Source organism: Ipomoea nil, unplaced genomic scaffold (genome assembly GCF_001879475.1).
Source record: "Ipomoea nil cultivar Tokyo-kokei standard unplaced genomic scaffold, Asagao_1.1 scaffold2280, whole genome shotgun sequence".
NCBI lineage: Eukaryota > Viridiplantae > Streptophyta > Magnoliopsida > Solanales > Convolvulaceae > Ipomoea > Ipomoea nil.
Genome location: NW_017618708.1, coordinates 3,171,570 through 3,186,849, shown reverse-complemented (window position 1 = coordinate 3,186,849; position 15,280 = coordinate 3,171,570). Strand labels below are relative to the sequence as shown.

Genomic DNA, 15,280 nt, shown 5'->3' with positions numbered 1-15,280 from the left:
AAAGATCCGCAAAGAGCATGTTGACCATCATCTGATAAGTTGCTCCTGCATTGCGGAGGCCGAACGACATCACTCGGTAACAATACATTCCATCCGGGGTAACGAAGGCTGTCTTGCTCTCATCTTCATGGTGCATCATTATCTGGTGATAGCCCTTGAATGCATCCATGAAGCTCATGAGCTCAGCCCCGACCGTCTCGTCGACCATTTGGTGAATACTCGGGAGCGGGTACGGGTCGAGCGGGCATGCTTTATTGAGGTCAGTGAAATCGATGCACATCCTCCATGCTGGGGGCTTAGGAACAAGAACAATATTAGCCACCCACTCGGGATAGATGACCGGTCGGATGTGTTCAATCGCCGCCATCTTTTTGATCTCCTCTCTAACAAACTCTCGGGGGTCGGAGGATAAGTGCCGAGTCTTCTGCACGACTGGCTTTGCCGCGGGATCTACAGCAAGCTTATGACAGATAACGGTACGATCGATCCCGGGCATATCTTCGGGCCCCCACGCAAAGATGTCGGCAAATTCCCGGAGGATTGCTAGTACCTCCAATCGTAGCTCGGGGGTGAGGGCCCGACCGATCTTGATCTTCCTGTCCGGTCGTTCCTCGGACAAGGGAACTTCTTCGATATCTTCGGAAGGCTAGGGTTGCTCCTTCCGGTCACTGGTGGCTTCCTTGACAATAGTATTCACACGGGACGACGTGCCAGTATCACGCTTATTGACCGCCCGTGTATAACATTTCCTCGCGGATTGGACATCTCCACGTACAACTCCGATCCCGTTCGGGGTGGGGAACTTCATGCATAGATGGGGCATGGAGATGATCCCGCCGACCTTCATGATGGCCGGTTGACCCAAGATGATGTTGTGGACGCAGTGCAGATTGACCACAACGAATTCCATCTCCGTCTTCACAGATTTGGGCGAGGTGCCGATCTCGACCGGGAGCATAATCTTTCCTTCGGGGCGAATGAGGGCCCCAGTAAATTACGCCGACCGGAATCAGCTCACGCTTGTCCAACTTTAGCTTCTCAAATACGTCCAAATAAAGAACATTAACACTGCTCCCCGTGTCCACCATGACTCTATGGACATCGGTCCCCATTACATCAATCGTGACCACGAGGGCTTCCATCCCGTGGTCACCACTATTTGGTTGATCCTCCAACGAGAAGGTGATAGGCTCCATCTTCAGCTTTTTCCCGGTTTCACGGGAGTCTACGATCGCGACCGGGCAGCTCTCCCGGGGTTGGGAAACGTCGTCCAAACCGCCGAAGATCACATGAATGGTCGGTTTGGCCGCTGGTCGGCTGCTGGATGGAGGGTCGGGGTCTCTGCGATCTTGACCCGACCGATCTGAACGATCGGAGCGATCTGAGCAATGGTGGGAGCGCCTATGATCTCTCCGATCAGCATCTTTCTTACTCTCTTCCCTTTTGCCCACACACTTATCCAGTTTTCCCAAATTAAGCAAGCCTTCCAGCAATTGCCTTAAGTGCGTGCATTCCTCCGTGTCATGCCCGGCACAGCGGTGATAAGCACAGTGCTTAGACTTGTCCGGTCCGTCCTGCCCGGGATGAAAGAGGCGAATGAGGTTGCAGGATTGGGCGTACTGCATCGCTTTCGCCGCCGATCGGTTTACCATCGTAAACTCCCCTGGCCGGGTACGGGGTCGGGGATGGTCGTCACCCGACCGATGTTCCGCCCGACCAACGGGCTTCCGGGATGAAGTCCTGACCTCCTGCGATCTCTTGATGGCATTCGCTTCTCCGGCATTAGCGTAATCCGTCACTCTTCGGAGAGCTTCCTCACAAGTGCTCGGTGGGTGGAGGATGAAATCCTGGTACAAATAGCTGGCCCGGAGGGAAATTTGGAGCATGTGGATGGCGGTGAGATTGTCCATCGGTTCGACCTCCCCGACCGCTGCTTTCCATTTAACCAAGAACTCGGACAAGCTTTCCCCCTCTAGCTGCTTGGCCTTCTCCAAGTACATGTAGGGCTTTCTTATGACCTTAGAGGTCACAAACTTCCGGTTGAATTTCCTCGCCAAAGTTTCAAAATCGGCGATCGAACCGGGTTGAAGCGCCCTGAACCATTCTGCCGCCCGACCGGTGAGCGTGGAATAAAAAGCCATACACATTACGGCGTCAGACACGCCCATCATCAACATGTTGCCGTAGTAGGTGTTGACGTGAACCTCAGGGTCTGTACGCCATCATACTCTTTGTTACCCGGGACTTGCAGATCGAGCGGGTAAGGCTGGGCCATTATTTCCGCCGTGAAGGGTGTCCTCAGTAAGGAGGCTGATTGATCGACCGGAGGCCTCACAACGTGCTCGTTTCGGAACCGGGTGAATTCCGCTCGGAGGTCGTCGAGCATTCGTCGGGTCTCATCATGCTCGACCGTCTGGGCTGGTTCCCGGGGGCGTCGTCGGCGATGTGACTTGGACCCACTATGCCCCGACAACCCCTCCTGGCTGGCGGCTCTCATCGGTGAATCTACCGAGCGCCTGCTCGGATCCTGCAGTCCCAATCGTTGCAGCATGGCTGGGCGGAGCCGCTCGAATGCCACTGCCTGATTGGCTTCTACTTCGGGGTCCTCCGCCTGGGCTTGCATTTCCGACTGTACCTGCTAAGCCTGCCGTGGTACCTCCATGGCCTCGGCACCCTGCGACCCCAACCTCGAACGAGCTGAGCGCCTAGCCCGGGAGGCGGGCTTAAGCTCCGGCTCGGTCGGCATGGTTGGGTAAATCGGAGGAGCGGAGGCTGGAGCCGTGTGCACAGGCATGTATTGGGGGTAGCCGGTCGGTGGTGCATAATACATCGGTGTACCGGGCCAATACCCATACTGTAGAGGTGGGACCGGGTACGGATATTGCCGTGGAAAGGAAACTGCTGGCCGAGAGGCGAATACCCCGGTTGGATATAGTTGACCGGCTGCTGGGCGAACGGGTTCTGGGTCGCCGGGTGAGACGGTGAAAGATTGAGGTTCAGATCGATTGTCTGACCCTGGTACTGAGTGCGTTGATTATCGGAAGAACTGGCTGCATCGGCTTGCTCCTCCTGGTCCATTTGGTACATATATGGATACATGGTGATAGATGAAACCGGTGCTTGTCAAACGTTAGCTTTCGTACACTCGGTCCCCACAGACAGCGCCAAAATGATAGTATAAATTCCACGTAGGCGGTCAAGATACTAGAGAAGATCAAATCAAAGCAAATAAAGATTTTTATTTGCTCAGCAAAGGACCTAATACAATCTAAATGACTAATCCGAGGGCCGACTGACTGCGGTCGGGCAGCTCTGTAAATAGCCTATCGATCGTCTCAAAAGTCCCTCACATTGTAGCCTCCGTGGGTATTTATAGCCGCTAGGCCGGAGACATAATTCCGGCCGGCCGGCATGTAACCCACGTAGCACCCACGTGTCTTCACCCAGCGAGCCCTGCCCGTCATCGTGTAACATTGCCACGTGTTTCTTCTTGAATCTCTCGTTCAAGGGCCATCGACCGGGTGCTGAAGACATCGGTCGGGAGATACGCCGGTCGAGTCCGACCGGCTTCCTTCAGGAATGTCCGACCTGTAAACCTGCACAAATAACAAGAAAAGACGTGGCATGCCGATCGGGATATATCCTACCAATTATCATAATTTGTCCTAATGTTATAATAATAGTAACAGATAAAATGCTACATTCCCCCACTTGATGCAAGCACTATCACTCAATAACAGAAAAACACCAACTATAATGATATGTTCTCATTAGCGCGAGTAGTATCCATTATGACCAAATACAAAGGAATGGAATGAATCTTTTAGTTTAGTATTCCCCTATTTATAAGAAGAATTGAAGCATGTAGATAACTAAGAGATATTATCTAAATAAAATCTACTTTTACTAAGTAAAAGTGTATTATCTTTAAATTATCTTTTTTAAAAAATTCAAAAAATACACCTAAATTATCCTTATGTCATAAATTTCAATAAGTTTTTAGCACATGATTTAATTATTTTTAAGTCATTGAAAATACATCAAAGAGGCACCAGGATCCTTACTTCAACCCTTGGGGACATCAGACATCTAATGAAGGAAGACAAGTTTGGTATCCCATTTTGAAACCAAGTTGATATATTTCATATGTAATTAGCAGGTAGTCCTTTCCAGTTTGATCTAAAAAATATTAAGTATGAAATAAATAGCTAATTTTTCATATTTTTCTTGCTTTTCTAAGACAAAAAAAAAATAAAAATAAAAATAAAAAAATCAATTTTTGTGAGAGGTAAGGGGTGTCTTATAAATAAATTATAGACAACATTATCTTAAGGGTATACAATGAAAGGTGAAATATGAAATATAGCTAATCGACTCAATTCAAATCGAAAAGACCAATAAGCAACTCCCTTAAAGGAATGGAACCAATTAATCCCATCAAGTTAGGATAAAGAGAAGGAGAAAGGGAGAGAAAGGAGGGGAGAAGGGATGGAGGAGATGGGAATAAGCGTGCTTCGGAGAGATTGTTTTTTTTTTTTCCCGGAGTATGTTTGTAAAGGCGCATGGCCGGTAAACGCCAATAAGATAATGGCGCACTAATTGGACACGCAGAGGGTGGAGGACAGTTTGTCTCCCACCATTAATTTTATTAAATAATAATAATAATAATAATAATAATAATTATTATTATTATTATTATTATTATAATAATAATAATAATAATAATAATAATAATAATAATAATAATAATAATAATAATAATAATAATAATAATAATAACAACAACAACAACAACATATTTTCAAAAAAAAATAATAATAACAATAACAATAACAATAATTCTCAATTGTGGCTGCTGTTTTTTGTGTTTAAAATTATTTTGACCAGTGTCAGTCTTGGATACATTTTACCAAATCATTAAAGAAGCTTTAAGTTTCTCCAAAAAAATTCAATTTCAAATTTGTGTAGAAGCTTTAAGCTCCTCCAAAGAATTTACTTCAAATTTGTGTAGCATTGTAGGGCTTTAAGCTCCTCCAAAGAATTCAACTTCAAATTTGTGTAGCATTGTAGGGCTTTAAACTCCTCCAAAAAATTCAACTTTAAATTTGTGTAGCATTATTTGACCATTCCATCAATCTTAGGGATGGCAACGGGGCGGGGCGGGGAGTATACTCCCCATCCCCATCCCCTCCCCGCTACCCCGTTCCCGTCCCGACGGAGAATTGGAAATATTCTCCATTCCCGCCCACGTACGGAGAATTAGGCGGGGACAGGGATTCCCCATTCCCTGTCAACTTCTAGAGAAAATGTTAAATAATTTTAAAATATAAGTCATAATTTCAGAAATTAAAATAATATATATATATATATATATATATATATATATATATATATATATATATATATATATATATATATATATATATATATATATATATATATATATTCGGGGACGGGGAGGGGTGTCGACATCCCCGTCCCCGTCCCCGTTCTTCAAAAATCTTTTCAATCTCCGTCTCTTTCGGGGCGCGGATCTGGGATCCCCGTCGGGGACGGGGCACATTGACATCCCTAATCAATCTTTATTATAAATGCTTCATTTGTGTAGCATTATTTGACCATTCCATCAATCTTAAAAGCAACAAAAAGAAGGCGCTGCCAACAGGTTTCCAGCCCATGCCATTTAACATAGCAACACCCATCCAATACCATCAGACTACATCATCTTATATTTATCAAAGCGCTACAACTTATATTTATGCCCTATATTCGGGGTGGGCAGATTCATTAATAGGCCACGACTAGCCATTGGCCGGCCGTCGGCGTGTCCCGCCGGCCACATCAGGCCGTGGCGTGGCCGGGCAGGGTGGTGCGCCCTCGGGCACTTCAACGGCAGGGGGTGTGGTACGACATGGGAGGTTGGTAATTGACCCTTCAAGCTAGCGCATGGCTAGTAATGTGAGCCCATCAAACTTTCTGTTGGAAAAAACAGGATTAAAATGGCATTTTAAGTGGCTATTTTGTGGTACAATTATCGGTGGGGTCCACTTTCGATTTGGGTCTGGTCAAAGTGGATTCGGGTTCTTCGTAGTGAGACGAAGAGATTGATATATTGTACGCTTAAAACGGATAATGGGTGAATGAGATATTGATTCTCAAAGTAGACCCATTGAGTTGGAAAAATGAAGGGAAAAGTGAGCTTTTGTCCCACATTGGTTTGGGAAGTGGATTTGCCCACTATTTATACAAGAGTCTTTTTGGGAGGTCGAAAGTTGGCCTTGGCTGAGACCATGGTCCAAGGTTGAAAGTTCGACCTTGGGAGGTTGAAAGTAGGCCTTGGCCGAGACCATGGTCCAAGGCTTACGGAATTAATTGTCTATTAATTTTAATTTTAAAATTTTAATTTAATCTCACTTAATAGTGGTTGTTTCTGGTGTTACAAAACGTGGATTAAATGCCAACTAAATGCTATTAAGTACTCCAACCCTTATATAAGAAGGGAGTAGGACAACATATGTTTTACACGAGAGAGAAAAGAAGAAAGCATACACACTTGCACGGTTTTTAGTTCCAAAATACTCTGCTCCTCCTTTCTTTGCCTAACTGTGTTCAAGGCTTTGCTCTAGTTCGTCGGGTTCATTCATTTGGATGCTCAAACGTCGAACCGTAGCACGTTTTATCGTGGGAAACCTATGGCACAACACTCCTAGCACTTTTGGGAGGTGGCAAATAAGGTTTTAAAAAAAGAGTGATCTTTTGACTCGCGCTAAAAACCTTATACCCAAACACGAGCCAATCTCCTTCTTCTTTCGGTTTGGATTATGCTTCTAAGCAAAAATCCTCTCTCTATATTTGTTTTTGTCGTTGGATTGGATTTATAATCGGAGGATTATAAGTTCCAATTTTTTGGTTGATATACATATTGGTATATCTTTTTCGTAGATATATATATATATATATATATATATATATATATATATATATATGTATGTATATATGTATATATAACCTTTGAGTCTGTTTTATATATATTTGTGTGTATATATATATTTCGGATATATATCAAATAGTATTTTATATTTTTTCATGCGTATATATAAATACTATTTTGGGATATTAAATCAATTTTTGGTTCATTATTTCCAACACTTCCCATGACATGGCGTGACTAGCGGGGACCATGCACCCCTGGCTCACCATCGGCGCCCCCATCGGCTGGGGGAGGTAGTGAGAGGTAGGGAGGAGTTGTAAAGAAGGTGGGAAAGAGGGTGGAGACGTGGGTGAAGACATGAGGCATGCATGGGACACGTGGAGGATAGAAAGCTAGTTGATGGTCGTACACATGTCAGCAATCTAGAAGGCCCTTCACACTATATAAGGCATCATTTTCTCTCTTCGATGGGGACCATCTAAGCACGACAGGCGCACTGGTCTAGTGATCTCTGGTCTATATTCTCAACCCAACCACCTGGGTTTGATTCCTACCAGTAGCATAGTTAGCCATACCCCATTTCTTAGGCCGTGATCTTTGTATTTGGGCCGTCATTCTGGGTCTGTACCTCGGACTTTGTACGTACTATTTTGGGCTTAGTGCCCCAAATAATAAAGCAGATTTATTGTGGACCCAGTCGCAATAAAACCATCATGTAGTATTTAGTATTCAATTTCAAATGAGAATTTTACTATGGCGTTAATTTGCTTGAATTGAATTATTAAATTATATTTTGTAATTCAAAAATATTACGAAATGATCAATATGTCCTTTAATAATTTGAAGTTTTAGAATAGATTATTATTATTAACAAAATATATAAATAATAGATTAAAACGGTCACTTTTAACATAATTAAAAGAGAAAATTTATATAGGGTAATAATTTATAGAATGAGTGTACAATTTAGATATAATTAATGGACTAAAATCGCCATTTTTCTTAAATAAAATAACATATGATGGCCAACACCTTGTGGCCTAGTGGCACCAAAGTTGCACTCTCATATGGGAGGGCGCAAATTATGTTGTGGACACGAGTCCAATACGACCTCGTTTTAAGGGAAAACGTGGCCTTCCAATTAAAAAAAAAAATGATTTTGTCTCGCCGTTAACGGCGTTATTCGTTTATGGCATTATGAATGTACAGTTATGGAATTATGAATGTAAGTTATGGAATTATGAACACAGAGCTCTGACATTATGAACTTACAATTATGAACATATAGTGATAAAATTATGAACATAGAGCTCTAAAATTGTGAACATAGAGTTTCGAAAATTATGAATTTACAGTTATTGAATTATGAATGTACAGTTACGGAATTATGAATGTACAGTTAATCCCCAGTTATGCAATTATGAACACAGAGCTCTGACATTATGAACTTACAATTATGAACATATAGTGATAAAATTATGAACATATACTCCTATAACAAAGTAGTCTTAATTTTTTTAAAAAAAAAAAAAATTAAAAAAAAATTGAAAAACAATGGAAGAGAACGGTGCCACTAACGGCACCGTTATCGTGTCCAGCATGCATGCTGGGCACGGATCCATAGCATAATGATTGATGGGAGGGTGTGAGTTCGAGTCTTAGTAAAGGCGGTATTGACCCTTTGTGTTTCAGCGGGTTATATGATAATGGAGTAAATACCTAAAATGGTCCCTCGACTATAGCTAAATTCACAAATTGGTCCTCGACTTTCAATTTCAACCAATTAAGTCCTTAACTTTGCAATTTTGACACGATTTGGTCCTCCATCTATTTGACCATTTGTTGACCGTGATCGACGATCTCCATAAGAACCTTCAGCTCTCGTCGGAGCACGTGGAGGCTTCCAGGATGACGTTGCACCGGTTCGAAAACACGTCGTCGTCTTCGCTCTGGTACGAACTCAACTACATTGAATCTAAAGGGAAGATGAAGAAAGGCGACCGGATTTGGTAGATTGCTTTCGGCATTGGATTCAAATGTAACAGTGCGGTCTGAAAATGCAATCGGACCTTAAAAACCCGACGATGAACAATGAAATTACATATATATCCTCAAAAATCACAATCAACAAACGGTCAAATAGACAGAGGACCAAATTGTGTTAAAATTGTAAAGTTAAGAACTTAATTGGTTGAAATTGAAAGTCGATGATCAATTTGTGAATTTAGTTATAGTCGAGGGACCATTTTGGTATTTACTCATGATAATGTGGAGGAGTTGAACTCATGAAATGGAGAGATAAGAAGAGAAGGGGTGAAGTCGTGAAGATGCCCTCATGTAGAAAAGCACTTGATGGTGCATGGGATGTGGTGGACCATTCAATCATGCCATGTATCCTTGAGTGGGACCCAGGTGAGATTTGTCAAACTAGACAAGAAAAGATGGCAGAAAAGCAGTCTGAGGAAGGAAGCTAATTTCCTAATCATAATTTATTAGACAACATTAATTAGGTACATATTTTACTTTAACCAGGTTGTTTATACCACTAATGTCCTGTGTTAAGTAGTTGCAGAAAACAACCTTACCAACTTCCACATGAAAATGCTGAGTTGCCAACAATCATTACATTATAGTCCAACCACTAATTGCCTTCCCCACTTGAATTATTAACTACAAATCTCAAACAGACAAAGCAGAACTAGTGAACTACCACAGATTTTTGTTTTTTTTTTTTAATGTAAATTTCCCCTCTTCTGAGTTTACTTTAATCCAAAACAGCATTTTAGGATTTTTAGCCAACAACATTTGACAGACAGGTGACAAAGACAAATGAGGCAATCCTTTGATGTCACTACTCATTAGCAGAAGTTCATCATCTTTGGATGGAACCATTGTCCTAACAATTTGGCTTGTTTTGCACCCATCTCACCATGCTGACAGCAACAAATCAGAAAATTTCTTTTTGGGTCTGATAAAAGATGGAATCTTGACCACTAGATTGTAATGTTCTGGCAATGAAATGTGTTTTCCAGTTTCATTTCAGGGGAAGGGTAGGTAGGTAATCTGTACTTCAAATCTTTTGTTTCTTGTTAAGAGGTGCCAGTGGTCCTATTTATGACAATTTCAGCTGAATAATTCTTGGAAACTGAACTTGTATTTATAGGTACCAGTGGTCCTATTTAGGGAGAAATCCCTAAACATTTCTTGGGATTTTCCAGCATCTCCATACCCTCATTTCTTGGAAGATGCTTCAAATCATAGTGGCTTTGATTAATTTTCTTGCTCTCTGAGATTTGTCCTGTACCCCACGTGTTTGTGGAAATGTCTGAAAGTTTATGCCACAATGAGGGTAAAGATAAAAGATGTAGCTTTGACACTTTTTCTCTTCCCTTTTATCTTCCACTCCACAGACATTTGTCACTGTTATAGAAACTGCTTTTAGTTTTCTGGCATATTCCCAATTCTGAAAGTTTCTTGAAATTTCAAACAAATTGCAAGAAACACAGTAATTTAATTTGCCTTTCTTTCTTGGGTGGCATTCACTTGTATGCTGAAAATAACAAGAACCATCTCCAAGTTGTTCATCCATGAGTGGAATTAGCCCAATTCTGCTGTTGGTGATAGTGATTCTTGCTGTTATCTTCTTTCTGTTTGGCATTCTTCATCTTCTTATAAGATATTTCACGAAAAGGCCATCTTTCTCGTCGTCGCTTCCACAGTCGAATAGATTCCCGGACACTTCTGCAGGTTCCCATGTTCTTCAGAGGCAGCTTCAACATCTCTTCCGGTTACACGATTCTGGTCTAGACCAAGCCATCATTGATGCTTTGCCCATGTTTTACTACAAGGACATCACAGGCTTGAAGGAGCCATTTGATTGTGCTGTTTGTTTGTGTGAGTTTTTAGAGCAGGACATGCTGAGATTGCTCCCCTTGTGCTGCCATGCCTTTCACATTCACTGCATAGACACCTGGCTGCTATCAAACTCAACCTGCCCTTTGTGTAGGGGCCTAATTGCCTCTTCTTTTCCTCAAGGGTCTAGCTTTGATGAGCCAAGAAACCAGTGGCATTGCTTCTTGGAGGATGATGGGAAGAGGGAGGATTTGAGCGGCCACGAGGAGGCACGAAATGTGCAGCAAATTGGAGGGGACTGGAGGGTTTTCTCAGTGAGGCTGGGGAAATTTCTGAACCAGGGAGGTGGTGAGAGTACTGGAGACTGCAGATTAATGCAAGGGGAAATTAGTAGGTGCAACTTGGATGCAAGGAGGTGTTTCTCCATGGGTTCTTGCCAGTATGTTGTTGGGGACTCAGAATTGCAGGTTTCTTTGCCTAGTGCCCGAAACGCGAGTCGGCTTCTGAAAGGAAACCACCATGGCCCTCCTGGGTTGAGCAGTGAAGGTAAAAAGATCAGTGCCAGAACTGAGGGGGAGAGCTTCTCCATATCCAAGATTTGGCTGTGGTCCAAGAAAGGTAAACTTCCAAGTTGTCCAGAAACTAATGTTACTGGAACTTCTCTCAATAATCTTGGTTTGTCCATGGCTGAAACTGGATAAATCCCGCCTTCTGATCTTAGCCGGCAAAGGAACACAAGGAGGTAAATCAGAAGGTTCAGACTCGATCAAATCAAGAAGGTTGGGATTTGAACTGGTGACTTTGTTATAGTTACAAATTTGTATCCTTATTAGCTATCTTGGCTAGAGTTATACCAATGATGAGTTTTCTTATTTGGATGTTGATGTAGTCAACTTAAATTATTCCACTGCTTTGTTTTCTTCAACTCATTCTTGAGTAGCTTTAAGAATTGACAATGATTTTTGGCCACATGTTACCTAATAATGTTGGATTGGGATTCAAGCAATGCTTCATTAATCTATTCTCAGTATTATAGTTTTGGAAAAAATATACATGTTTCATGTGAGACAAGACCGTCTCTATTGAGAAAAATGGGATCAGGCGATCATGAACAGAAAAACAAAAAACAAAGAAGAGGTTATGTGGTTCAGCCAAGAGCCCACATCCACGTGAGCATAGTACTGAAGGGTATACTTCATCATACATGTTACAAGCATCATATTTATTGACAACCCTAGTGGTATACTTACAAAAATTACCCTTGTATAATATTGAAGGGTGCAGGGGACCCACTCACGAATAAGTTCAGGTTCAAACCACAAAGACATGTATTGTCGTTTCGTTCCATTTCGCTTCATTTGCACTGCGCTCCATTACACTCCAACACTGTAATTTTTCAATAATATATGAGACATACATCACAATCTCAAATATTAAAATAGTGAGTCAATGAGATTAACTTTAATGTCAATGAAACAAATTTCATTAGTCTAAGGCGGGAATAATTTATCAAAAGTGGCAATAGAGATATTTTTTGTTGAGCATATACTCTATATTTTGTTTAACATAACCGAACTAGTGGAGTGCTGAGTCGGGTAAGAGGATAATTTGCTCGAGTGTTATGGTTAGCAATTGACTATCGATCCAGGCCGAGTTGCAACCCCACTGCTAATGGGTAACCCACTCATCAATGACGTTAGTTGTCTCCCAAACAAAAGATTGGACGCTAGGTCTAACCTCCGGGGTGACCTCGATTGGTTCTGCCGATGGTAGCTTCTCATCTGACGACTATAGTGCTAATCGGACCTCTCATGTTCCTTGGGCAGGGAACAGACCCTCACGAAAAGGGCACACCCTTGCCTTGTCGGCTAAGGCATTCCTAGGAGTACGATGAACGTTCGCTTTGTGACTCGACTATTTCGGCGTATCTCGGGTTTGATTGCATAAAGGGAAAGGGTAAAACGGGTAGAAACTAGGAACACGTGTCTTTCGTAGCGTTCTCCATAGACGGCACATGTAACACCCCGTGTTATAGCCTTCAAACCCGAATTAATTATTAAATTAATTCCGTTAATTAAAAATAATTAAGAGGGATTTAATCCAATTCTAATTCTCTTAATTAACCTAGGCAGTCCTCAATGAATCGTGGGCCTTTGCCTGAACTAGAAATCTTAATATGATAACCCAAAATTTAATTTTATAAATCCAATTTTAAGAAATTCCAAAATAGCCATTTTCATTCCATTAAACATTTTTGCGATCAATTTGTGTTTGAATAAATTATTTTGAACACATTTTAAATTAATTCAACACCCAAAACTTATTATTAATCCAAAACCCTAAATTTTCGGGTACTTCGCATACCAAGTTTTAAATTGAGAAACCAATTTGAGTGAGACCGGGAGAATTCTAAGAAGCCTTAAACAAGTGTTCATCTAGAAAACTTTTTGAGAAAATTCATTTTCAACCCCAAAGTATTTTAAATAGCAATTCTAGCCCTTGGTCCATGATACAAGGTGAACCCTAAAATTGTATCCTTACATTTTTACCTTAAAACCTAAGTATAAAGGATAGCTTTCTCCCTTGTAGCACTATTCATTTCTCCAAATCAGCAACACAATTCTTTCCATCTCACTCGTGAAGCTCTCTCCCTCTCCATTGCGGGGTTTATTCCGACTTTCCCTTAAGGATCTTCCTGCTCGTACACGCAGCGGTAGGCTTTGTCGTCGGCGCCCTTGTGCGTGCGGACGACGTGCATGAGCCGGTACTTGGCCTGACCCGAATCGCGCTTCTTGTTGGACACGAGAATCGCAGCGCCGCCCATTCTGAAGTGGCAATTAAGGAGGAGCATAGCTCTCTCCAATCCTTTGTAATAGTTGCGCGTAATAATCGTCGTGCTAACCACCAGGGCGTTAGAGTTGGGGTGCACGTACTGGAATGTGCGAGATCGATCGAGATCAGGCCGGCGCTACACCCCATACCGGAGAAATTATTGCTTTTGATAGATAGATCGCCGAAGTCCCTGGGGCGGCTCTTCGAGAAATCCGTGACTCCAAGCGATGTAGGCAAGCTGAACCGGCTTGTGATCCCCAAGAAGCAAGTGGAGAAGCACTTCCCCCTCTAAAACGGCGCTGTCACCTCCAAGAGCGTTCTCTAAGCTAAATCGGCTCGTGATCCCCAAGCAGGAAGTAGAGAAGCACTTCCCCCTCCGCAAAAACAACGCTGTCACCTCCAAGAGCGTTCTCTTGAGCTTTGCACGTGAAATTACATATATATCCTCAAAGATCACGATCAGCAAATGGTCAAATAGATGGAGGACCAAATCGTGTCAAAATTGCAAAGTTAAGGACTTAATTGGTTGAAATTGAAAGTCGAGGACCAATTTGTGAATTTAGCTATAGTCGAGGGACCATTTTAGGTATTTACTCCTCAATATATATATATATATATATATATTAACAATTTTGAAAAAAAAAAAAAAAAAAAAAACCCTAACCTGCAAATTAGACGAGGAAGCCGCGCCGGCAGCCCCAATCTCCGGCTGAAGAAGGAGGCGGGAGCACTGGCGTCGTAGGGGAGCTGGGGTCATCGCAGGGCAGCCGGTGTCCGGTGTCGTCGTCACGGGGCAAGGAGGAGCTTTAGATCTACAAACGTGTCGTCCCATACCGCACGTTCCCGCACCATGCCGTACCTTGTGCGCCTCTCTCGCGCATATCCCGTGTCACACGTGCATTCCACATGCAGCCGCTCTTCGACGCACGCCATTCCACAAGTGATAGCCACCCCCGCGCACGCCCGGACGCACGAGCAACCGCCATCTCCAACGTGCCAACATGCATGCGACCGTATACGCACGCAACTCACCACCACCCTACATGCACCCCTGTAGACACCGAAAATTTGAACCCGATAAATGGACCGATTAAAGTGTAATTGGGCTAATGTTGAGAATGATGATTGGGCCAATTTGATTAATTGGATCATGGAAATTAATTTAATTTAATTAGCCCAATTAAGTTTGATTTGGGCCATTGAATTAATTAATTAGTTGGCCCAAGCCCGTTTTATGTTTGAATTTAAATTATAATTATAATTTAAATAATTTAAATATAATATTAATTTTATTATATTTGAATTAGATAATTATAATTTAATTTGAATTTGAATTAGATTATACAATAATGAACCTGGACTTGATCTTGGACAAGGTTCATTTTCCTAATTAATTAATTAATTAATTAGTTAACTAAAAAGGGGGGTTGGTTGAGGAATTTTGGTTAAGCTTTTAGTATAAATAGGGCCTTCATTTTCATTCCAAAAGACAACAATTGAAGACTTGAGAAGTTAAAGACGTGAAGGCTTTGAAGGCATTGAAGAACGCTTGACAACTTGAAGGCTTGAGAGCTTAAAGGAACTGAAGAACGCTTGAAGATTTGAAGGCATTTTTGTTGATTTTGCAGACAATTTGAATCCATTGCAGGTACTTTGGAGCTTTGC

The 15,280-nt window shown here is 42.3% G+C and overlaps 2 protein-coding genes across 2 annotated transcripts; one reads left to right on the top strand and one right to left on the bottom strand.

Annotated features, from left to right (window-relative positions):
* Positions 1–722: 722 nt before the first annotated feature.
* On the bottom strand, positions 723–2,147 carry LOC109150792. The gene has a single exon (XM_019298770.1). It carries the CDS (start codon positions 2,145–2,147, stop codon positions 723–725), a length of 1,425 nt encoding a protein of 474 aa, XP_019154315.1.
* A 7,632-nt stretch (positions 2,148–9,779) lies between these two features.
* On the top strand, positions 9,780–11,759 carry LOC109150697 (RING-H2 finger protein ATL46-like). The gene is made up of 2 exons (XM_019298669.1): positions 9,780–10,478; positions 10,515–11,759. The coding sequence occupies exon 2, from the start codon at positions 10,519–10,521 to the stop codon at positions 11,482–11,484; it is 966 nt and encodes a 321-aa protein (XP_019154214.1). The 5' UTR covers positions 9,780–10,478; positions 10,515–10,518; the 3' UTR covers positions 11,485–11,759.
* Positions 11,760–15,280: the final 3,521 nt, after the last annotated feature.